This window comes from Macrobrachium rosenbergii, chromosome 12 (genome assembly GCF_040412425.1).
Source record: "Macrobrachium rosenbergii isolate ZJJX-2024 chromosome 12, ASM4041242v1, whole genome shotgun sequence".
NCBI classification, from domain to species: domain Eukaryota; kingdom Metazoa; phylum Arthropoda; class Malacostraca; order Decapoda; family Palaemonidae; genus Macrobrachium; species Macrobrachium rosenbergii.
The window spans coordinates 29671415-29698269 of NC_089752.1; the positions used below are offsets into that span (position 1 = coordinate 29671415).

Below are 26855 nucleotides of genomic sequence, written 5' to 3' on the forward strand. Positions count from 1 at the left end.
CCTGAATGGAATCCAACTTCTGGCATCTGTAAGATCCAGATTCCAGATCAGGTAAGAATGTTTTGGGTTTCATGCAAGAAGCCTTTAGCATGATTGGCTAAGCAGATTTTGTCTAGCTGCACTACCCACCGTCCTGTTCTTAATGTGGGAATCGGCTATCTTTAACATAGTTGAGATTCATCCCAAATATTATAAATTTTAATAATAAAATTTATTATTTGGATACTTACCTACTGTTAAAGTAGACCCATCCAATCTCCCCACAACTTAGTGGGCTGTAGGGAGAATTCTGATGAGCTAAAACATTTGAAACACATCTGGTGTACTAGACAGTCATCCGGGCAGCCATTCGATCTATTGTTTGAATGCTGACTTGCCTACTGGCATGGAGATATAGGCTATTTTTAACAGTATGTAAGTATCCAAATAATAAATTTTATTATGAAAATTTATATTATCATAATTTTCAATTATTTCAGGTTAGCTCGGTGTTTGCATCAGCTTGGTCGTGATCAGGAGGCCCAGGTCTGTTTAAATGAATTCAAGAACATGCATCCAGATCACAGTAATTCTCCAGCATGTACTGCCTTAGCCAATGAGATTGCAACTTCATTATGCCAACAAGATGGTAAATGTAAGTCTTTGTTTTGTGCTGAAACCAGTGTGTATAACTGAGGTCTCCTTGGACTAAATATGTCACGTAGATGGAATGGTTCTTGAAAAGAAGGGTTTCCAGTTACAATTTTGCTATATGGTTTTAATAATTTGTTGAGTGTTGATAGTAAGCAGCGTGCCAGTGTAAAGTACAGTACATTGTTTGAAAGCAGTTGTATTGTGTAGTCCTTCAGTTTTATTTTTTTGTATATTGTTGATACATTTGCTGTGTAGCGATTCAAGCGTATCCCTTAAAAAAACATAGTTACTTATTCTTGATAAATGCGACACTGCGTATTTTGTGACACTTGCAAAGTTTAGTCAGTATTTATGCAGATAAAACTAATATACCATGGGAAAGATTATTTTTTTAATAAGCACTCTTGAGATGATGATTCTGTTTATAGCATATAAGGATGGAAAATTTCTAAAAATATTTTTGAGTAGTTTATCTGCATGTTAGAGTATAATATACTAGAGGATGAGTTATTTTAAAGAATAAGCCAGTAAATTTAATCATGACACTGACCTCAACTGGAAAGATTGCATGACTACTAATAAAGAAAATAGAGCAAAAATTTATGTCGTCTGCATAAAACCTGTTCTGCTATATGCAGTTGTCTTTGGCACCAAAGAAAATAGGGTGGTTTTCAAAATCTAAGATTCATGATCAGAATACAATTAGATGATCATATTGACAAAAAGGAAGTTCAGAGAGATTTCATACCCAAGAGGCCAGAAAATAAAAGACTGACATCACAACTGTTGAGATGGATTGGACTTCTGATGATTAACAGGCTGTCAGAAAGATGGAAGACCACCAGGAATGCCCAGAAAATCATAGAAAGAGAACATAGATGAAGTTCTCGAATATAGGAGAATTCAGACAAAGTACACAAGACAAGAGTGGAGAAAATCATTGTATGTCTAATTTCCTAAGGGAAAATCTGACCTGAAAATGTTAATGATGATGATGATGGATTTATGTTGATCCCAACTTACACAATTGTCTTTAGATTTTCTAAGTATTGTGTGGGCAAAAACCTGGTAGTTTCTTCTGCTTTTTTGCATGTCATATGTGTGTGCTTTAATTCTAGGGTAGTGGGGTCAGGCAGCGTCCTTCTTTGTAACTTGTGAGGTGTGCAGTTAATCACAAAAAAACTTATTTTTTCTAGTGTTTTTCTGCAGAAATAAAGTCTCCCACTACTACTGCTTTTCTATGAAGGTGGCATATTTTTCTTTCATAGAAAACTGGGAACTGGGAATGAGTAACTCCTGTACCTTTTTAAAAACTTGTACAGATAATGCCAAAGCTGTCATTCACAACCCATGGGTTAATTATGCCCTGCTTAACTGATTTGAGTCTTTATGCCACTGTTTGTGGTAGCTACTGTCCATTTCAGGGACTGCGAGTCATTTTTTAAAAAATATCTTTCAAACTAATTATTTGACTGAAATGGTACTTTGACACAGTGTACAAGACACCCCCTGCTAATTTTTGGTAATGTAGTGCATTGTCAAATGGTTGTAGTTAAGGCGTTTACTCTTGACTTCCATAGTGTTGCCAAGCATCGCCAAACTTTGCATTCGAACGTCCTTTATCCCCATCCTGTCCCTCCCTCCCCCTTCTCCTCCTCATCCCTCCCTATACCCACTTTCCTGGCCTCCCCATCTCTGCCCTCCCTTTCCTGTCTATGGGGGATAGCCGACCTTCGATTGCCTAGATTAGTCCTGCTGACTTATGCAACTTTGCCTTTAAAAGTCAAGGATAAATGCCTTAACTAACAACCTTTTGACACTGTACAATACTACAATATACTGTATTACCAAAAATTAGCGGGTGTCTTGTACACTGTCAAAGTACCATTTCAATCAAATAATTAGTTTGAAAGATATTTGAGAAAAATGATGACTCGCAGTCCCTGAAAGGGATAATAGGTGACCTTGAGTTTAACTTTTGTTTTTCATTAAATGATGACCATATAACAATAATCCTGAAGGCATGTTCTGTGCCATAGCCTCTTTACTATTGCTTTCTTCAGTCTGTTAGGTCCCGTTGCATTAATATACACATGAACACACTAATTATTGCCTGCATATGTATTCTAAGAGCTCTGTTTTAATTTTTCTCATTTATAGGATAAAAAATATTTGTTTTATTATATGTATCTGTTTAACTCTGTTGGGATTATTTTCACGTCTGGAAATTTGATTTTGTAATAACTAGTCTGCAAGTTTATGGAGTTTGGTTTATTCCACAGGAATGTGTACTTATGAATATTGATATTAATATAGTAATTTGTGTGTATTTTTTTGTGTAAGTTTCTAGGATTTAGTTGATTTTGCAGATGTAATTTTAAAGTCATTGTTTTTTATGCAGTTGGGAATAATGAAGGCGATAGTGATGACGAACAGTTATTAGGAGGACCATTTTCCTTGCCTACCCCCAGTCCACAAGAGCAAGAGTGGCGTTCCAGAGCTACAGATTATCACAAATCCTACTGTGGGCATTGTAATACAACAACTGACATCAAAGAGGCTGCATTCCTCGGGAGGTAGTTATCTTTTGATTGTTTGTTAACTATAAAAACGTAGTGTATTCCTTGGAAGGTAGTTATCTTTTGATTTTTTAAGTATAAAAATTTTCTGCTATGAGATATTGCCTACACTGGAGTGCTGGAATTGGGGATTAGGCGAGGTAGCTTTTCTTACTGATAATTCTCATTCTGCCATGGTTATGACCTTGGTATATTAGGCTCTTCTTCAGGTTTTTCTTGGTTCTCTTATGTTGTATCCTCATTTTGCATCCCTGCAGTCAGGATAATGTTGGGAGGCAAGCCATTTTAGATCATTTCTGGTGTTCATTCTTATCTTGAGCCCCACTTTTTTTTTTTTTTTTGTAAGTGTATGGTTAATGTTTTCCACATTTCATTGCTATTGCTTTCATCATGTTTTTATACTTCTCCACTTTGCAATTTCTCCCCAGGCTTATTATCCTCTTCTACTGACTTCACTTCCAGGGATTCTCCCCTTTTGTCTGCTCAATCTTTTCCTTCTATAGAAGGTGAAAGTACCAGGAGAAGTTTACTTCCGGCTGTCTCCTCCTGTATCTCTTATATCAGTTGCACTCTGTCCTTTGTGATGTTTGTTGTCTTTTTGTATTTGGGTTTTAGTTTTGAGTTTACTTTTTGACAGCCTTCCTGCCATTTTGAGTTTTCTTTTTGACAGCCTTCCTGCCATTTCGAGTTTTCTTTTTGACAGCCTTCCTGCCATCACCAAGACAGATTGCCTTTTCTTTCCTGTGTTGTGGAGATGGTGATGAGTGCAGGTGCTGGATTTGAGTTTGTCTGGAAATTGTTATGCATGGTATCTTCACTTCTTTTGGCCCAGGGATGCATGTAGCTCTTAGGAAGGCTTATTGCTTCTTGCCATGAGTCTGAAGATGTCCTTTGAGGCATACTTGTGGTTTTCTAGACTCTGCAGGGTCTCAGGGCACATGGCTTCCTTGCTACATTGGACCTGTGAGATCCATGCTTGCCCTATTCCTCTAGCTTTAGATGGTGTTTTGTCCTTTGCTGGGTCCATGGTTTCCTGTATTGTCATTTTCCTAATTCTTTGTACTACTCTCAGGTAGCCTGGGTCCCTCATATCATCCCCTCTGAATTAATTTTCTGTACCTACATCTCTGTGGGTAATAGTTTTTTGCATCAAGCTTCTTGTACAAGTCATCGCTCTTTCTGTCAGTGCATTGACCTTCTGGTGTACGGTGCTACTGGGTGATGTTCAGTCTAGGCCCTTCTTTGCTAGTGGTGATGGAGCCCTGTGCTGTCACAGTCATTGCTCATCTTTTAGGGAAGTGGGCCTTTCACTCTCAAGGTCCTTTTGAGATTTGTTCTGACTCTCATTCTGCAGTTGGCTTGGGATAGCTGTTGGTTTTCCTGTTCTTGGGACTTTGGTACTTCAGGGGTTGTGTCTGTTTGCTTTCTCTGTGTAGTTTCATCTTGTTCCAGGGCAGAGTCCTTAGGGCCTTGTTGTTGAGATCCTTATTGACAAGTTTCACTGAAGACACTGAAGTGATTCATTGATTCCAACCAATTATGCATTTCTCTTGTGCTTGGTTATTCAGTTAATGTCTGAAACATTGGATACCCGGATATTGTTGTACCAAGTTGGTTTACAGGGACCTGGTTTTTGACACGTGGCCAGTTTTCTTAAACGCCCCTTCCTTTGTGACCCCTTGTCAGGTTACTGTGTTGGGATTAAGGCCTTCCACTTCTGCTCAGTGGTCTTCTGATATAAGTCTTCACTTGCAATATGATACAAGGTTTCAGTCTTGTCTTAATTCATCTTGTATCTTCCTATTATTATTTCCTTCCTTGAGGGTTATTTGTTCCCACAGAGGTTTGAGAAATCCCATAGCATGAATGAGGAGGTCTTTCCTGGCCCTGTTTGGTTAATCGTGTCAGATCCAGTGGTTCTGTTCTCTGCAGCCAGGCTTAGTGGCTTGGAAAGTTGTTGTGCTCCAGTGTAGGGTGGCCCAACCATTTTCATGCCCTTTCCTGTTCAGGTAGTAAAAACAGGCTTGGAGTTGTATGTGCTCTTGTGGCTTTGGTGATTTTCATTGCTCCGCTCATTTTTTGCCCATGGTGATGGTTTTCAACTCTCATGCACTTGCCATTCACTGTTGAGATTTCTTGCTTAAGAAAGACTTTTGGAGCAACCTCTTCTGTTCTGTAGACAACCTTCCATTGTCACAGCATCATCGTAAGTCCTAAATATTGGATGTAATCTTATTAAGTATGGCTGTCCTTGTAGCAGTGGCTGGATGGCAGGGTCTTTCCTTTACATACTCTTGCTAGCCTTCAGTTCCTCTTAATTTTGACTTATCTCCAAGGACTGTTGGTGTGCTCTCATACTTCTGTTTTCTCAGGTTTTGATGCTGCCCTCTTTTCAGGCCTCCTTCAGAGGAGCAGGCTGCTTATAACAACTTAACTTTTCATGCTTGCTTGCCTTTTGACTCCTGTAGTTCCATGGACTTCTGTAATGGATTTGTATACAAACTTTTGTTTTAAAAAAAGTTACTTCCACCATTAATGATAAATTACAGCTTTTTCCACTTTAGTGTTACTTAGTAAGTGATAAAGCAGGGATTTCAGCATTTAGTTGGCACATTTCAGTTGCCAGGATTGTCTTTGATTGCCAGCTATGTATATGCAACTGTTGTTTAGTGGTTAACCTTTTATCACCTTGAGAATTTAGCTCTATATTTGTTTGTATTGTTTTACTGTGTCATTTACGTCATTTACATCTGTTGCTGTTTTGTAATTTTCCCTTATTTTTACACATGAATGATTATTACAAATTAGTTTTCAGTGTAATAGTGATGTATTACAGTACTTTAATTTTTTTATGTTTTGTATTATAGCAGCTTGTACACCCTTTGACTTGTGTTTTGCTAATGCTAGGTCCTTTGTGTATTTGGCTGTGCTTCTTCTTGGCCCTATTTGGTGATGTCCCCCTCCCCCCTCTCCTGACTTTTCAGCACCAATCACTGTCTTAATCTGAAATTCATTCTCAGCCACTTGAAAGGATTTTCAAGGACTGACGTCTTCTCCTGGATCTTTTTTTGTTGGAGGCTTCTTGTACAGGCAAGAGGAGCACCAGCCATGACACCTGGAGACACTGGTGGGGCCTCCGCTGTCACCAGTACAAACCTTTGTTTTATATAAGTAACTTACCCAGTAATTAAATAGCTATTAGTTTCTTTTAACTGGCAGCTCAAAGTTTTGAAATTGGGGGTCACGCTAGGTTGTTTTGGTTATGGCGATGTGCCCCGCCCACTTTCAGGTGTAAGAGAAGGTACAACATAGCCAAGAGCTTCAATTTGTTTCTGCCAACTGGGAGTAGTCAAACTGGTAGCCTAAGGGAGTTTCAGTGGGGTCTGCCCCTGAGAAGTCGCCCCCTTGGTTCAGTCTGTTGATGAATCCCAGACTGCAACCAAAGGCCATTGGAAAGGTCTTCAAGTGAGTGCTCACTGTATGTCCTCCAGCTCCAAAGAAATAATCCCAGGCGCGCACAGCACTATTTGGACAAGTCACCCCCTCTGAAAAGGCGTGCAGTGGGTTTTGAGATTTCTTCTCCTGTTCCTTGTAAGAAAGGCAAGGATTCAGTGCACCCCTCGTGCAGTCACTGGGACAGCGTGGAACAATTCTCTTCCGCTTCTTCTGACGACGGTCTTAAATTGGCGCCGAAGCGCCTTGTGGCACATAGATTTCTTCGTTGAATAAAGGAACTGCTTCATCAAGAACTGCATATCCAGCACCTTCATCTCTACAATCAGCACCTGAGTGGCCAGCAATTATGTTCGAAGTGCCCAAGCTCCCGTTTGCAGATGAGCGCCCATTGGCACCCAGTCGCCATCAGGTTTTGTCACTGACTCCTGTCTCTACAGAGCCCCCTCAGCACCCATTGGCACGAAGGACATTCGTGCTTTGTCGGCATACTCTGCATTGGTGAGGTTCCTGCTAGCGACTTTTCCAAGCTTCTTTTCGCCAGCTACTCCCTCCTCTCCTGCTTCGACTTTCTTTATGGAAGCCCCCTCAGTCGGTTCCTCAAGGTTAGCGAATTTGGCTCTCTCCTTTTCAGCGAAGAAGGCACTGAAGGAAGTAGAAGGGTGGTTTTCTGAGAAGAGGGAACAAGGAAAAGCAGTTTTTTGTTTCCTGCCTTCCAAGTTGTCCAGATAGAGCTACAGGTTTTATGCGACCAGAGAAGCTCCTTCCCTGGGGGTCTCTGCTTCCTCTTAGGGAGACTTCTCTGGCCTTATTGACCTGGCTGGGAGATCAGCTTTCTCCTCAGCCAAAATTATGTTTTCAGCCTCAGAACTAGTGCACCTTCTCAAGAATATTTTAAGGTTTTCGAAGTGATGAGCTTCCTAGACTGGGCGGTGGGCACACTAGCGTGCAGGCTTAGAGAATGCTCCTTGTTACCTCAAGAAATTTCTTCGGATCTCTTAGGAGTACTTTCCTGTATTGACAGGGGCATGCGCGATAGTACGCAGGAGTTAGCTAGTCTGTACATCATGGGCATGCTTAAGAAAAGAGAGCTTTGGTGTTCTTTTACTTCGAAAGGTGTCACTCCATCTCAGAGATTGGCCCTCCTCTTCTCCCCCTTGGACGAGACGCACCTTTTTCCCCAGGCTATAGTACTGGACATTGCCTCTGACCTGCAGAAAAAGAACACTCAGGAACTGCTCTCCCAGTCTGCGAGACGCCCCAAGGATCCTTCGACTCTTCTTCCCAGATCTCCATGTCCACTACAACCTGCTCCCTTTCGGAGCTCCCGTTCTACAGCACATACTAGAACAAGAACATATACCCGTTTCCCACAGCGTTCCATCAAGAAGTTCTCTTCCAAGTCCTGCTCCAAGAAATGAGGTCATAGTCCCCCGTACTCAGGTAGGAGCACAGCTCCTCTGCTTTTGGCCCAGAGAGATTTGCTGCTCTCTTGCTAGAGGTCGAGTCTTGTTCAGAAAGAGGCTGTAGAGGTAGTAGAGGACATTCATTCTCCAGGATTCTACAAAAGTCTTTTTGTAGTGCCCAAGTCATCGGGGGGCTGGAGACCCGTTTTGGATGTAAGTGTTCTTAATGTCTTTGTCAAAGAGACAACATTCAAGATGGAAACAAACCAATCAGTCCTTGCACCCATTCGCCAGGGAGAATGGGTGGCGTACTTTCACATTCCAGTGCATCTGACTTCGAGAAAGTACCTCAGTTTTGTGTTTCAGGGCAAGGTGTTCCAATTTCAGGCTCTGTGCTTCGGTCTCTCAATGGCACAGCAAGTGTTCACCAGGGTATTGGCTCCTCTAGCGAAATGGCTTCATTTACTAGTTCCCGCTTGAAAGCTCAATGTACAGAGGACATTCGCACAACTCTTCTCTTGGTCCAAGAATTGGGTCTTCTCACCAACCAGGAACAAGTCTCTCCTGACGCCTTCTCAAGAGATTCCTTATTTATGAATGATGATCAGCTCACAGGATTTTCGGGTTTTTCCATTCCCGAAGAGAATAGAAAAGTGTCTTCAGACAGTGGAAGAATTTCTGAAACTAAACTTTTGCTCGGCCAGTCAGTGGATGAGTCTTCTAGGCACTCTTTCATCCATGGAACAGTTCGTCACTTTGGGAAGACTGCACCCGAGACCTCTCCAATCCTTCCTCAGGGCCAGCTGGAACAGGAAAAAGTTTCCAGACTCGTTTGTGTTCCCGATAATGATGGAAATCAAGGAGGACCTTCGTTGGTGGAATTCCAGCCTCTGAACCCCAGCCTAGAGTTCTTTTCAGATGTGTCGAACCTAGGTTGGGGAGCTCTTTTGGGGTTAAAAGAAGTGTCAGGTACCTGGTCTCAGGAACAGCAAAACTGGCACAACGTAAAAGAATAACAGGCAATATTTCTGGGCCTACAGTGCTTCGCTTCAGAAATTTGGGGGAGGACAGTAGCAGTGCATTCAGACAGCATGATGGCACTGGCATGCATCAAGAAACAAGGGGGAACCCACTCTTTCTCCCTGTACGAAGAGGGGAAGGGTCTTCTTTGGTTACACCAGAACGACACTCAAGTGACAATGCGTTTTATCCAGGGGAGACTCAACGTTCTGGTGGACGAATTGAGCTGTCAGAGACAGATCCTTCCCACAGAATGGACATTAGCCCCATTAGTTTGTCTGGATCTGTGGAAGCTCTGGTGGAAACCCATGATAGATTTGTTTACGTCATCCAGGAATCGTGGACTTCCTCTCTTCTGCTCACCAGTACCAGATTCCTTGGCATGGGCGACCAATGCAATGTTGCAGGACTGGTCGGACAAAGATCTGTATGGCTCTCCCCCATTCAGTTTAGTGAGACAAGTCATCAAAAAATTCCGGTCTCATCAAAACCTGTCCATGATTTTGATAGCCCCCTTCTGGCCAGCAAAAGAGTGGTTCCTGGATATGCTAGAACTTCTTGCGGACTTCCCAAGACTGCTACCACAGAAGCAACAACTTCTAAGGCAACCTCACTTCCAATGGTTCCACCAAAACCTGTCTTCTCTGGCCCTAACAGGGTTCAAACTGTTAAGTGACTGCTCCAAAAGAAGGGCTTTTCAAGAGCGGCTGCAGACGCAATTGCGAAGTGTAGAAGACAGTCATCAGAGAATGTCTACCAGGCTAAATGGTCCATCTTCAGGTCTTGGTGCAGATGAAATAACGTGTCCTCTTCTAATACTTCTGTAGCAGAAATAGTGGACTTTCTTCTCTTCCTACGCTCCACTAAAAGACTTTCCACCTCTACTATTAAAGGCTACAGGGCTATGCTTAGCTCGGTCTTCCGCCATAAAGGAATGGACTTATCATCTAACCAGGATTTGTCCGACATTATTAAGTCCTTTGATACCGCAAAGCTTAAAGAAAAACCTTTGCTGTTCTGGAACGTAGACGTGGTACTTAAGTGGCTGGCCAGTTCTGTTTTGAGCCCATACAGTCTATCTCTTTAAGGGATCTAACCAGGAAAACTCTCTCTGGTCGCCTTGGCCACTGCTAAGAGATCCAGTGAAATCCATGCTTTGGACAGAAACATCAGATTTTCTCAGGGGAATGCAGTTTGCTCCTTTCCCTAAACTTTTTAGCTAAGAATAAATTGCCATCGAATCCATGGCCTTGTTCTTTTATGATCATGAGCTTGTCCAAGATAGTAGGGCCATCTGAAAAAGAAAGAGCTCTCTGTCCAGTAATGACCCTTAAGTTTTATCTTCACAGAACGAAGGACATTCGTGGTACTTCAAGGAGTCTTTGGTGTTCTGTGAAATATCCCTCTAGACCTTTGTCTAAGAATGCCTTGGCATTTTTTCTCAGGAACTTGATTTCAAAAGCACATTCCATGGTGAGCGAAGACTCGCTCTCCTCTTACAAGGTAAAACCCCTGAGATAAGAGCAGTCGCTACGTCTTTGCCGTTTTAAGTGCAATTTATCCCTCACGTCAATTTTGCAAGCGACGTTTTGGAAGTGCAAGTTGGTGTTTGCATCGCATTACTTATGGGGTATTGAGACTATTTACGATCAGTGCAGTACCTTGGGTCCATTTTATGCGGCTGGCTTGGTGTTGGGGGAGAAAACGTAGAAAGCGATGTCTTTTCTTTTATCTCTTCGCCTTGCTTAGGGTGTTGAGTTTTTTGGGGAGCCTGGGAGTGCTATGTACTTGGAGTACCCTCCAGTCTTTTGGTTTTAATGGTTGGGTATTGGTGTTTTTAATTTGGTTTTTGGTGGTTATGGTGACTATTTACTCTGGTTATTTTGTGTGGTACTGTGCCCTGGGCAGGGACATCTTGTTGTACTTTGCTAGTCCTCAGAAATTAGTCCATCGCTACAAAGCACCCACTGTAGTAGTAGACCCTCAAGGCTTTACCACCTCGCCTCTACTGGATAATATGAGTGCCAACCAGGGACAGTATCTACCTGTAGCAGCTCTCTTATCAGGTAAGGCTCAACAACATTGATTCAATGTTAGCAAATTTCTATTCTCAAACTCATTACTAATAACAATGTTTTGGGGTAGATATGTCCAACATTCCCACCTCTATTCAATGTGGGAATCAGCTATGTAATTACTGGGTAGTTACTTATGTAAAAATGACATTTTTATAGTAAAATGAAGTTTTATATATACTTACCCAGTAATTACATGATCGGAGCCTACCTGCTTCCCCTCACTTGGACATAAGGGCATAAACAAATTGAAGTTCTTTGCTATGTTGTACCTTCTCTTACACCCGAAAGTGGGCGGGGCATGTCGCCATAACCAAAACAAACTAGCGTGACCCGCAATTTCAAAATTTTAAGCTGCCGGTTAAAAGAAACTAATAGCCATGTAATTACTTGGTAAGTATATATAAGACTTTATTTTATTATAAAAATGTCATTTTTCCGGCTTAGACCATGACCACAACTGTTACCACTCATGTTATTAAAGTATTGCTTGTGAGGATTTCAACAATTCTATAAGCAGTGCTGACCACAACTGCTCTTCTCAGTGTAGTTCTTCACAGCTTTATAAGGGGAAGCCTTCAGTTGCCTCTCCTTTGAAGAGTTGGTCTTGTCCCTCTACCAAGAGTGATTTCTCCTCACCCAGTGTTGCTTCTACTTCTAAATGAAAGAGACTCCTGCTACCCTGGTCAAAATGCCTTGTGCTCCAAGAACTTGTTAAAAAAGTTAAGTATATCTTAGTTTAACCAGACCACTGAGCTGATTAACAGCTCTCCTAGGGCTGGCCCGAAGGATTAGATTTACTTTTATGTGGCTAAGAACTAATTGGTTACCCAGCAACGGGACCTACAGCTTATTGTGGAATCCGAACCACATTATAGCGAGAAATGAATTCCTATCACCAGAAACAAATTCCTCTTGTTCTTCACTGGCCGGTTGGAGATTCGAACTCGCGACCAACAGAGTGGTAGCTGAGAACGGAACCCGCTCACCAAGAACTTGTGGAGCATCTAAGATATCAAGTATGCAGATGCCCTCAATACCTGATTTGCTTGTAGAACAGTCAGATTAGGAGGACGAGAAATAAATTCTTCAGGACAAGGGTTGTCTTTCAAAGTTACTCAATTAAGTTTGTGATATTTTTTGGTTGGAAAGACATCACAAGAAGCCTCAGGCACTGAGGCAAGAATGGCTCTCTCCCTTCTCACTTTTATCAAGGCAGGGGGTTACAGCTACAATCTGAACCCATCAGTTTTATTTGCCAGATTTTAGCTTCTAACTTTTCAACTCTGTGTGAATGGGATTACAGACATTTTCACTCAGGCTGAGGACTCTGTTGCTCTGAAATCCCTTATACCAGACTGAATATGAGGTCACAGGAATCATTGCTCCTATGTTCACTATTGTGACTGGGAATATTACATTTTCGGGGATGGATAGCTGTGTTCCAACCTTTCATCCCTCATAGTGATCACACTTGGTTCTCAAAGATTTTCCTTTACAATTGGGCTTCCCGACTTTCTCCCTTGGACTCGAGGCCCTGTCTCTTTGTCATCCCTTATGCCAGACTGAATATGAGGTTACAGAAGTCAACGCTCCCCTGCTTACTATTGTGACCGAGACCATGCCATTTCTGGATGGAGATTCATCTGGCCAGTCATGTAAGAGACCCCTCCCACCTAAGGAGTGAGTCATATGCATAAAAAGATATTTTGATGTATAGTAATTTGTATTTTTCCTAGGTGTACAAATCATACTATTTTATGATAATCCCACCCTGCTTAATTCCTGATGCTGGAGGAAAAATGCTTGGTCCACCTTGTTAACAAGTTTTGATGACCCATTGTACTGTAGTGATAAAAGATATTCTTACATACAAGACTCTAGTTTATATACCTAGGAAGTATATAATTTACCTTAAAAATGTGACTTAACATGCAGGTAACTAGCAGCACCAGTCTTCCTCTGCTACCTTTTATTTGAGGGTTGAGTTATTACCCATGGACAAACTTCTGTTTACTGGGGAATGGTAGCTGAAGCTGGTCATGTTTTACTTAGGGAGAAAAGTTGGAGAATCTTCATCCAGTATCAGTAGCTATTACATCACATTTTGGTAATGTAGGTGAAGTATAAAGAATAGAAAGAGGAAACAAGAAGTATAACATTTAAGGGGGTCGGCCGGCTACAATATATGGAGGTAAAGGACGAAAACTGCAAAATCCTGAAAAAAATATATGCGCTTTGTATGGCAATGGAGAATGTGCCTACGAAATATTTTGCCAAAATTCCTTTTAGTTTCGTAGTTACAGGGTATTTAGTAAACGTAACTCAGTGAGCCAAAAACATCGATCCCTACAAGAAAATGTAGTATGTCTTCTGTTATCGTACATTTTTATAATTATTACATTTTATATCAAACAAATTGTGAGCAGTGGCATCTCTCACAACTCCACGCATCATAACAGAGTCACAGCAGCTACTTTCCTCAGTGTGATCAGAAGAGTCATAAGGGGTGTACATCATTTTTTCACCTCTGTCATTCGATCACTTTTACATCTGTTTTTCTTTCTTTTGGCAAAAATTCATCATGCCAAAGAGGAAAAGACAAGCAAAACATCTTTTATCCCTACAAGAGAAGAAGATTAGCTCCAAGAAGAGTTCAAGAACCGATAATATTAGTGGAATTAGCGAAAGAGAGAGTGGAGTACTATTGCGGAGGTAGGGTCGGCTCGCTCGCCTCGGTGCCAGGCCACGCCTGACCTTGAACTCACTCCCTTCTACATCCACTGCTGGTGCTTTCACGTACAAGACTCGTATTGGTATACGCACATCATTGCTGGAAAGCGAAGGAAGTAGCAACAATAGCGAAGATATTGATGAGGAAGATAATGAACTTGTTCTCATAAGTAGAAAAAGATTGCGAGAGATTTATGCTAAAAGATTGGCTGGCTGCACATGTACAAAAAATTATATAGTGCAGTATGAAAACGATGGTTTTGAAACAACAGTTAAAATAAAACCTTGCCACAGTGAGTAGCTTGGGCAGCTATGACACCCTCTCATAAGAGAATAATACCCTGCAGCAGGAAAAGGCAGGGGGGGGACCAGGAGCCTAAAGAAGCAAGATTTTTAGCAAATGGATCTTCATTTATGATTAAATTATGATAAATAACATAATTTTGGTTTATTAATACCCAAAAATGATTATAACATTCACAATTGTCATGATTTATTAACATTGTCTTTGTAGAAATACAAAGAAAAAACTTTGAACGCATCGTATCTCAAAACTATACTTTTGACCTTCAAAATCTATCTCCTCCCTCAGTTTTAAAGCTATAGCATTGAAATTTGGTACATAGCTTTGTAAGATGTTCTAGAACAATAAAATGAAGCCCTTTTTAAATTTTTTATCATAATTTTTTTGTGATTGTTTGCATGATTTTTCGAGTTTTTTTTTTACCCAAACTAAAAAATTCATATCTAGCAAAAAAATTACTTTTATAAAAAAACTCTTCATTTTATTGGAGGTCTACATCAGGTCTATATATGGCAGTAATCTCAGGTCTTAATATTAAGTATCCAGGGAGGAGATAGATTTTGAAAAATGGTTATTTTCGGGATAAATCACGCTGGCGTCACAAAACCAAAGGTCAGAGGCAAAAATCATATGCGGTTTGGAGATGTCCTAAGCCCCCCTATTAAGTGGTATGAATGTTAAAGTCCTGCCCTTAAAAAACGGTAGTAGCCGGCCGACCCCCTTAACCAATCTACAAAAATACAACAAGCATAGGGAATAAAAGCAGGCCAGAAAAGCATGTAGTGGGTTAGAACTTTGAAGTTTTATTGGTACTCAACCTTCATCTCCACACACATTCATCATATCATGTCTGCTTTATACATAAAAAGTAGTACAGTAAAATAAAAAAAAAATGGGGAAGAATATACATGTCAATGTTTACAGTTCTTTCATTTATCACAATACTGCCTGGTTTTAATGTCAGAAAAGGGTACTGTGGGATGTGGTAGGTTGTCATTCAAAATAATTGAAATTTCAGAAAAAGACCAAATATGCAGTATAATAATTCAATAATAGACAAACAATGCAAGCAAACTAATATGTATACAAAATAGATACACTGTTCATGGTAAGTGTTCAGTCCCCCATTGGTCAGCTGGATGTTACCGGCATACTCAAACAAATGGCATTTAGCATCTTGACCTTCCTCCTAAATAGCAGTTCAGGTGTATATATATGAGTATATAGGTTTGTGATGAAACAAACCAGTTATTATAACACAAAAGTTTTTTCCTATGAACCCATTTATCATGTAATTGTGATCTCTCTTTGTATCAGTTACACAAAAAGCAAGGTTATGTTAGGGATGCAGGTGGTGCAATAGCAAAGAGACTGTATCCCTCTGTATAACATGAAAAGTTGTTGAACTTGGGAGCACTGAGGAGATGATTGCATAAAGATATGCGTAATGGTTTTGTATAAAACTTAGTTTGTGGTATAAAAACGTATTTGCTCTTGAACTTAATTGAATAATAAAAGGATTTTGACAAAGGAAAAATCTATTTCTGGGGAGGGGCCCGTGTCACCCGGTGAAATAATCCATTCAGCACTTATTTCTAGGTAATTCCGTTGCTAGATACCAGAGAAAAGCTAAATGTAAAGCTGGGGTTACTACCCCCAGAGCAAGCTCCAAGAAATGGAGTCGTATATGGTAAAGGGTGAGCTTGTCACAATCACGGGACCCTGCCCTATAAAGATTCCCAATGTCAAAAGTCCCAACGAGAGGTGCCGATACAAGCCCATGCACTACTACGCAGACTGTACACAAGGCAACACTAGACGCATTCCATGTTAGCACCCACCCCACTAGAATGATGTTTACCATGGGAGGAGAGAGAATGAAAAACAGGGGTGGGTCACCACGGTGACCACGGGCCCCTCCCAGAAACAGATTTTCCTTTGTCAAAATCCTTTTTCTGGATCGGGTCCCGTGTCAGCCGGTGAAATAATAACAGAGAAATAAACATCATTCTTATGCTATTAAGACTTAAATAGAGACGTTGAAAACTAGGAGAATTCTACCCTGAACATTAGTAAGGTCCTCTAAATTCATGTAATGAAAATAATGTATGTGGTCACCGTCTAAGATCATGAGCTTTAGAATTGAACCTGAATAGGCTTGTATTAAGAAAATACTTTCTGCCTAATAGCAGACACAATGCTAAGTGTTCAGTTGAATATTAAACACTATTTATTAGTAGTTCAACATGAAAAGCAATTTTATTTAATAATTTTTTTCTGTCAGTACTACGGCAGTGTGTATGAATATATGGTATATTTTTTTTTATTTCAGATTCCACTAATTTTCAAATGAATTATGTTTTTGGGTTTAGTGGTTAAGAATTGTTATTACTGTAGTAAAGTTAAGTCCACTGAAGTTAGGGGATGGGAAAATATAATCTAAAATTGCATTTACATAGATAATGTTCATCAGCTGAAAAAAAATGACACAGTGTACAATATAAAGTTGACTGTAAATAAAATTACCAATGTACCAGTACTTGAAACTTGTTAAGTTTCACCTTCAAAATTTCCTTTAATTATTTGTGTTTCTACTTTTGAAGGGATGGCCAGTTCATTGCTGCAGGGTCAGATGATGGGAACCTTTTCATTTGGGATCGGAACACAACTAATCTTGTCCGTGTGCTACCTGGGGATGAATCAATTGTCAATTGTGTCCAGCCGCATCCACATACATGTCTTCTTGCTACTAGTGGCATAGAATCCGTCGTTAAGCTTTGGGCCCCTCTTCCACAGGCAAGTCCAATTTACTTCACTCATTTACAAAGGATTTTTTATGTGGTCTCTTCCTTATTAATAAATAGTACTGACATGCATAAAACTGTGAACTGTACTTCAGGTAAGATTTTTTTACAAAGTGACTATTGTTTGGGCACGACTAGAAATTTTAGTACTGTGTGGTTAATACAGTATGCTGCATGTTGTCATGAGATAACTCAGTTTTGTTAATGTATTCTTTTTTCATTATCTAGGCTTTTGAGTAAATTTAAAAGAAAACCAGATGAGCAAATAATATTTGATACTAGAAGCTATATGAAATTTTCACCTATATGGTAGAGCCCCCTGTACTTGTTGTTTCCCAAGGCCTGTTGTTAGCTTAGTTGCCTTGTCATTAAAGGAATAGTAACCCCCAGGATAATTTTCTATGGCAAAGAGTGGAAGACTGCTTTCTCTCAAGTTTAATTGAATTAATAACCACAACATACTCAAAGTTGTAGGTTCACTTAAGGATTCAGTCTCAGACAACCCATATAAGCCTTGGTATATGTAATCTTGTCATTTCTTATTACATGGAAGAGCAGAGGGGTGTGGCTTTCAGTAATGGTTTCATGCGGCCAGAAAATGAATTTATTTCCAAACAAAACCAGAAAAACTAGTATTATATACAAGTTTTGTCTTCTATACCTTTGGATGTAGGTTGCTGGTACATTGGAAGCCATGCTGCTAAGATATATGCTTGAGGGACAAACCTTGCACCTTGGCTCTCAGATGTTTGTAAACATCTTGTTTGTTCACATTGGCCAATAATTTCTGCATCATAAGATCAGAGGCTTTGAAAATTAAAACAGTAGTAGTATCAGCACTACTGAAGGGCTAAAGCCTAGAATTTTCAATCCAGTGCATTGTAGCTGAAAGTAGGAATAAGAAAACGTGATAACCTTAGAAAATTAGACTAAGAACATTAAATTTTTGTGGATCTCCACCTCCTTGAGGTTACATTTTCATTACAAGATAAATCAACATTGGAAAGTGAGGAACCCCTATAATTAGTAATACTAGGAAATTTCCCAAATAAAAGCCAACTTAACCCACCTTCCCAAAATCAAGTCATGTCAGTACTGTAAAAGGAATGAAAGTGGTTGCAGCTAGGGATGCTGCAAAGAACCTTAAGTAATGCCTACGATGCACCACATGAGGTGCACTGACAGCACTACCCCCTATGGGCGAGTCATGTCGGGTGAATTCTTTGCCTTATACTTAACATTTGGATTCATGAGGGCATTCAAACCTAGCATTATTACTGTACTCATTTTTTTTAATAAGGACATGTGCAATGTTAATTGTGTTTATTATATAGGTAAATATATATATGGTCCTATTGCACTTTAGTAGCCTACATGTAAACAAACAGCAAAAATAAAGATTTTGTTAATCTAGGTATAGGAGTATTGCCACTCTAAAGCTGGAATTAAAAGTACCGGACAGAAAAATTGAGTATCTGTGTTTAATACAGTAAAGCCTCTTGAAGATGAGCATTAAGATCAAGAGTCTTTTGTATTGCCTGCCAAAGTAGATTTGCAGTCCTGGAAACCAGGTCTGAGGAGTAGAAGATAATCAGTGATGGCTGTTTTAACATCAAGAATGGTTATTGGTCTGCAGGAAAAGAAGTATCAGGACACAGTAAGCAGGAACCCTTGGGTATGAAATAGATCTGAAATATAATAAAGAATGGACAAGAGGAGGAGTCACATGGAAAAAGTTTCAAGGAGATGGGGGCTGCAGGGTGAAGCATGCTAAGCACTTGGGTCTAGAGGGTGCAATTAATGAAGGTAGGAGAGAATATTTGGCTGGATGAGCTGATGATGTTTCCATAGATTTGGGGAATGGTGTTGTTGGGGTGGCCCACAGAATTATTAATGAGGTATCTAATGTTACTGTCCAACCTGCGTAGGCGCAACGGGTGCCATAAAATGGCTGCCAGTAAAATAAAAAACATAAATGAATACAAAAGAAGGAGATAACAAAACTAATAGATAATTCTGCTTTACTTTACTGCAAGGTGTAATTACACTCAGTGAACAGTTAACAAATTTACTGACAAATAATAACAAAGCTCACAAAACAGTCATAAAACTGGCACACATGTAAATGCAATAAAGGAATGGAAATTATAAGCATTCAACAGTGCCATAGAGAGGTCAAATTCCGTTGCTTCATCACACGTGAAGTACAGATAAGTAACAAGATACAATGTGAGGTGGTCCTATGTCACACATGATCAAAGCATCCCTCTGAAAGAGAGAGGGGTTGAATTAAACTTAGAACTGGAGTATACTAAGGCCCTAGCAGTGTACACTTAGGCCACCTTAGCTTACTGAAATTTTATGCCTGATGCTTAAAGGTTGTCTACAGGGCAGGCAAGAGCAGGCACAGGCCTTTCAAAAATCACTTGAATCACACTTTCCTAATCTGGAGTTAAACTAAGCATGCAAAACAATGTGTTGCTTTGGCATAGAAGAGTTTGTGTGGGGTCCAGGGTGGGACATTACTGGAAAGTATGTAGGCCTACAGTAAATTCATAGTTTCTAAAGTGTCAAGGCATTGTGCTACAGTGTATTGAATGTAAAAACCCCTTTGTGATTGCTTATGAGAATACACTTGACAGACTCCAATGGCCAATATTATGGGAAGTTCTGCTGCATTGTGGCATTCCACTTAAATATTAAAGCAAATGAAATTATCCATGAATGAAGTAGGTGCAAAGTTATGGATGTGGTCTTCTCATAAGAATATGGGGAGCTATAAGGGAGTGTTATTTCACCCTTGCTGTTTTTCCTTCCCATGGATTTTATGATGAAAAATGGTTGGAGAGGAAGAGAAGGCTTAGGTTTGAGTAATTATAGAAACTGGATAGACGTAGAATATATACAGATGATGTTTTACACACGTATAAACCACAAGATTTACTTAACCTTCTTTAAAGAGTGCATCATATATCTGGGAAGATGGGACACAAAATAAACATAAGAAAAACAGAGAAGAAATGAGGACAGAGTATGTATAAATGTATGAAATTTAGAGGCTGTAAACAGTGTTTGATGCAATGGTGATGATATATATTTATACTCGCATATCATGCAACTTTTGAAGACCTAATTTTGAAGCTAATTTTAAGGGGGTCGCAACATACACGAGATATAAATTAGCTTACCATCTATGCTTTCCAAAATCAGCTGATTGTGGTAAACTGCCGACAGAAAACAATGGATCTTTTAAAAAGTTATGCTTTACTGTACTTCACTGTATCCAATAATATTGTATGTATTCTCATACTACTATTGTATTATAAAATACAAAATAGCAATCATGGGCCATTTGCATTATTTAGATTTACAAGATGTTTAGCTGTTCTAGACTAACCATCTGTAATTTCCAAGTCAGTTGATCAAGGCAAACTGCTGAAGGATTTTTCTTTACTTGGTAAAAGAAACAATTATTACTTGAACTATGATTTTTATTTTAGCATACAAAGGTACATGAACATTTATTAACATGAAAAAAACATGCATAAGATTAATAAACTAAAATCCTCCAAAGTCGCTCTCTGTGTCCTTAATGTTAAATAAGGCTCTGAATTCTTCATCACCATGGCAGTCATCATACTGATCATCTTCCAAGTCTTTGATAATTTCATCCTATTCTCCTGCATCTTTGTATAAGGCATCATCTTCACTTCCATCCAAGGCATTTGCTATTCCACATTTTTTAAATGCTTTAATTAACAAATTTTTATCTACAATGGCCCAAAATTCTTTCACCCACAAACACAGTAGAGGCAAATCTGGAGCTTTCATCCTCCTTCCCTTTGTAAATGTTTTATCCCCTTCCAACATCCATTCATTCCATTTCTTTTGGATGTTGTCTTTAAAAGGTTTTTTGATGGATACAACGAGAGGCTGAACAACGCTAGTCAAACCACCGGGAATAACCGCTATATCGGTGTTTGTCTCTCGAACAGCATTTAAAACTTAGTCCACTAGATGGGACCTAAACATATCCCAAACAAGTAAACTTTTTTCTTTCCTTAAACCACCAGGCCTTGATGCCCAAACTCTCTTTAGCCAAATCCTGCATCCAACATCATTCATCCATCCTTTTTTGAGAACATGGACAATGATACCATTTGGGAATTTTTGTTTAGGCATCAGTAATTTCCATTTAAAGTTAACCTTGGGGGGAAGTTTTGTCCCATCTGCCATACACGATAAAACAACAGTGAAATGTGATCTTTCATGCCCAGTAGTTTTGATTAAAATCCTTTTCGGTCCAATTTTATTTACGGTCGAGTTTGATGGCATGTCGAAGTTAAGCAGCATTTCATCCATGTTGCCGATGCATGATAATTTATAATCATTAGCTTTGCGTTGCTTGATTACAAACTTAGGAAATTATTGATTTTTCTTCCAATTCCTTGGGTAGTTTTTTGCAATTTTGGTTTTTCTTCTTGGGACGAAGTTATGCCTTTTCATAAACTGAGTACACCATCCTGCACTTGCTATAAACTCAGTAATGCCCATTTTTCTTCCTTCTTGAGTTGCATAAAGTCGTATATTACATCATGTTAGAATAAAACCATTTACTTGGTTTTTGGACACCCACTTTGCCCTTTATCTTGTAAGTGCGACCATTTACATGTAGATCTGCGATTTGCAAGGAGTTACCATTATTTTCTTTTTGTTTTCTCCAGCTTTGGACACAGCTTTCCCCAATGCCAAACAGCGTAGCAGCTTGAACATTGTTTTCTCAGCTTCAGCTACAACTTGTAGCTTAAGTTCAGCAGTATATTTCATTGCTGATCTTTTCTCCATAGTCCTATTCACTTGTGTTTCACTGCCAGCACTGCTGAGCTATTTATACTGGCTGATTGGCCGTGCTGGCAGTGTAGGCTTACCCAACAAGATTAGGCATTTATATTCTCTTGAGGACTGTTAATCCATTTCTATTTACCTGCTGGTCACACCCTTTATAGTCCAAGTTACTAACAACAACAATTTTTGTTTTTGTTTTTTGTCTTCCAAAGATGTATTACCTGTACTGTACTACAATAGTTACGCAATCCTTTATCTGAAATCCTAAAAACTGAAAAGCTCTAAAAACAAAAACATTTTGTGGAGAGTAGACCATCAATTTGTAAGGGTGGTAGTTTGGCGTGCTAACGGCTCACCTGAATCTTTTGGGTGTGTGCTGCTACTCAAATTTTTTTTGTCATACTAATCCCAAGAATTGACCTTAGAAAATCCCAAGATTAACAAAAATTCCCAAGAAAATAAAATAATTGTACATCTCCCAAGCCTTAGAGTCCTAATATTATGAAATGTCAGCACCACGATATGAGCCATCAGCACCTAGATATAGCACAAGGAACAAGCAATGTATCTATGATGCTAGGGGATGGTGCAGATATGGAGATAAGTGCAGGTTTATGCACAAAGTGAATAAATATGAAGCTGGAAGAACAAATATAATGGAAAAGTTGGATTTTTAATGTACGAATTTCTGGAAATGAAAAAGATCAACATATCAGAACAGGAAAGAGACATGGGAAAATCCTTATTATTACCCATATTAGATAATGGAGATAATACAAAACCATCATAGTGATGAACGCAGCAGGGTTTTAGTTTCGAGTAACTCAAAAGAAAGATAGAGTTCTTAGAAGAACTAACCCAAAATGAAAAAATAGAAATATTGAATATAAGTGAAACCTGGTATTCCCAAGAGACTGGTAATGATGACCAGATAAAGGGTTTCCAAACTTATAGATCAGATAGAAAAAATAGAAATCAAGGGGAACCGCGATATATGGGAGAGATGCCAATCAAGGAAAAATCTGTGAGAAATATAGTAACACAGAATGTGAATTAATAGCGGTAGAATTTGAATCTGAAAAATTAGTGAACATTGTAATATATAGACCCCTAATACTAAAGAGTTTGACATAATAATTGAAAAATTGGATGAAATATGTAGAAATCACAAGGACTGGACTATACTCCTAACCGGAGACTTTAACTTTCCTTTTGTAGAATGGAAAGAACGAATAGGAGACTGTGGTTGTATTTATACATATAAAAAAGAGAGCAATAGTAGTGCAGAAGATAAGAGGCAATTTGAAAAGCTATTAGATATGCTAATAGAACATAACATTCAGCAAATAAATCACCTACCAACAAGAAAGGATAATATTTTAGACCTAGTGTTTGTGAATGAGGTGAACTATGTTAAAGAAATAATAGTATATAACACGAGTATTTCGGACCATAATGTCATAGAACTAACAGTCCGTTCCAGAACATACGAAAACAGAGAAAAGCAAGAGACGAAAAATGGGAAGGATATGGAAAATACAATTTCTATAGTAAGAATATAAATTGGTCAAAAATAAATGAAGAATTAAACAAAGAATGGGAAAACATATTTGTAAGTGATGATATACAGGTAAATACCGATATATTATATAAAATATTAGAGGAAATAGTGGAAAAATATATACCAAGAAAAAGTAATCATCAGTCACGAATTCCAAGAGACAGAAGGATCTTGTTCCAGAAAATTAGAAAGTGGAAAAAAGCTCTTCCAAAAGAAAAGAATGCATGGAAAGTGATGGAACTAAAAAGTAAGATAGAAAATGCAGAACAAAAGATTATACAATCAAAAGAAAATGAAAAATGGAACCTAGAAGAAATGACACTACAAAATATCAAGCAAAACCTAAAATTTTTTTATTCATATGCAAAAAGATGAATAAAATAAGAGTAGAAATAGGCCCTCTAAGAATTGAAGGGCGATTAACGAATGAAAAAAGGGAAATATGTAACATATGAGCAGAAAGATATAAGAGTGAATTTACACCTAGAATTGACAATGAAGATAATGATACAGAAATAAAGAGATGAAAATACTGATTACTTATCAGATATAGATATTACAGAAGCCGATATTGTGCAGGCTATTAATGAAATTAAAATGGATCAGCAGCAGGACCAGATGGAGTACCTGCCATATTGTTAAAAAGAAAGTGGTTCATTCAATCGCAAAACCGCTAGCAATATTATTAAGACAAAGTATAGATACAGGCAAGATTTATGATGAGCATAAATTAGCATATATTACTCCTACTTTCAAAAGTGGTTCAAGACTAGAGGCAAGTAATTATAGGCCTGTGAGTCTGACATCTCATATTATGAAAGTATATGAAAGGGTAATGAAAAAATATAATGAAACATTTAATGAAAAATAGGTTGTTCAATATAGGACAACATGGTTTTGTACCCGGAAAAAGTACACAAACCCAACTGTTAGTCCACCATGAAAGCATATATAAAAATATGATAAATGAAAAAGATACAGATGTGATTTACCTAGACTTTGCAAAAGCTTTTGACAAGGTAGATCATAATATATTAGCGAAAAAAATTAGAAAACATAACATTGTTGACAAAGTAGGAAGATGGATAAAAGAATTTTTGCAAAACAGAAAACAGATAGTGATTGCAAACGATGAGAAATCGGATGAAGCTACGGTAATATCCGGTGTACCACAGGGTGCGGTGTTAGCTGCATTGCTGTTTGTGATTATGATTGCAGACATAGACAGTAATGTTAAGGACTCAGTAGTAAGAAGTTTCGAGATGACACAAGAATAAGTAGAGAAATTGCTTGTGATGAAGATAGGAACTCGCTACAAAGAGACCTAAACAAAATATATAAATGGGCAGAGATAAATAGGATGGTATTTAACCCTGATAAATTTGAATCAATGAACTATGGTGATAAAGTAGGAATGCTATATGCATATAAAGGACATAATAATGAGACAATCACAAACAAGGAAGCAGTTAAAGACCTTGGTGTGATGTTGAATAGGAATATGTTATGCAATGATCAAATAGCAATTCTATTGGCAAAATGCAAAGCAAAAATGGGAATGTTGTTCGGCACTTCAAAACAAGAAAAGCTGAACACATGATTATGCTTTATAAAACGTACGTCACGTAGTCCACTTGAATATTGCAATATAATATGGTACCCACACTACCAAAAGGATATTGCACAAATAGAGAGTGTACAAAGGTCATTACAGCTAGAATAGAAGAAGTTAAGGACCTTGACTACTGGGAAAGACTACAATTCTTAAATTTATATAGTCTTGAAAGGAGAAGAGAACGCTACATGGTAATTCAAGCATGGAAACAGATAGAAGGAATTACCGAAAACATCATGGAACTAAAATTATCAAAAAGAGCAAGCAGAGGTAGATTAATAGTGCCAAAAAACTATACCAGGAAAATTAAGGAAAGCACACAGGACATTAATCCACCACGCACCAGCATCGATAATGCAGCGTCTATTCAATGCGCTACCAGCTCATCTGAGGAACATAACAGGAGTGAGCGTAGATGTGTTTAAGAATAAGCTCGACAAATATCTAAGATGCATCCCAGACCATCCAAGACTGGAAGATGCAAAATATACCGGAAGATGCGTTAGCAACTCTCTGGTAGACATCAAAGGCGCCTCACACTGAGGGACCTGGGGCAACCCGAATGAATTGTAAGGTCTGTAAGGTAAGGTCTCTCTCTCTGGAAAAGATACTGTTAATTTGAGTCTCTTTAACCAATGGGTATTAGTACATATGCAAACATTGTGTGTGTGCATGTTCATAATGTTTAAAAAATGTGTAGTACATACACAATCCTTTATCCAAAATCCTTGGGGCCAGATGTGTTTCGGTTTTTGGAATTTTTCAGACTTCGGAACTGTGGGGTCAGGAGCTCATAATCGAACATCACTATTGCAGCAGAAACATAATTTTTTCCTTTTATCATGTTTTTTCATTATAGTTATTTATTCATTATAATTTATTATTTTTATTAATATACTATTGAATGAATTTGAGATAAGGTCATCAATAATAAAATAGTGGGGCAATTAAGACCTTATGTTCACTAACACATATTTTCAACAAAAACATTTTGTAAAATGCAAAAATATATATACTGTACCATCAAAATAATTGTAATTTGAAAATTTAGCGTTTTCATTGTGTTTGCTTCATTTCAGTTTGTAATTTTAGAGTATAGCTATAATTCACGTTTCATTTTTTAAATCCCATTTTGGTGAAAGTTTTATAGGTTATTTTGCTGTTAACTGGTTAGATAGTTATCTAGTTAGTGCTCAGTAGTGAGTTTTCAGTCACACTCAACTTTTTTCTTCCCCTCTTCTTATCAACTCACCACCAGTATTTACCACAACAAAAATGCGTAAGAGAGAAACAAGACAAAGAAACACATGATGGCACATGTGGATGTTATACAAGCTTTATTGCACTGTAATAAAAACAAGAATATAACAAAAGATAGCCTAGTAAATGGAGTAGTAAATGGCATAAAATACAGAAATAAAGAATCAATTAAAATAGCAACTTATGTAAAAGAATGCATGTGCATTAACCATTTATATATTGTACAGATAAATTACTAGGAAATTTTCAAACAAATTATTCCAAAAAAGAAACTAGTAAAGAAATGGATAAACCCAAGAGTACTGAACTGATTACAAATAGTGCAATTGCAAAAGAGCATTAGAAATATAATACCATTTACAGTAAACCATAAAAATCTCACCATTACTTACAGTAAGACATTCAGTAATTATATAATCAAGTGGCATATACATGGATTTAAGACCAAGTTACACCTTGAGGAAATGCACTTTCTCCTCAGAGACTATGAACTAATAACATTATGTTAACAACATTTCAAACAAACCAGTAACATTAATAGGCAAATATTTACTAGCAACAGCATTA

At 38.4% G+C, this 26855-nt stretch overlaps 1 protein-coding gene across 13 annotated transcripts in view; it reads left to right on the forward strand.

Moving 5' to 3' along the window:
• LOC136844479 (WD and tetratricopeptide repeats protein 1-like) overlaps nucleotides 1-26855 on the forward strand; it is a 157986-nt gene that overhangs the window by 118190 nt on the left and 12941 nt on the right. For 9 of the 13 annotated variants that reach the window (XM_067113758.1, XM_067113753.1, XM_067113755.1 and 6 more), the window contains exons 11-13: nucleotides 480-634; nucleotides 3035-3209; nucleotides 16807-16999. In XM_067113758.1, the coding sequence (XP_066969859.1) occupies nucleotides 480-634; nucleotides 3035-3209; nucleotides 16807-16999 (523 nt within the window). The remainder of the gene's footprint in view (nucleotides 1-479; nucleotides 635-3034; nucleotides 3210-16806; nucleotides 17000-26855) is intronic. The other 4 variants (XM_067113760.1, XM_067113761.1, XM_067113762.1 and 1 more) reach the window with 1 other exon arrangement.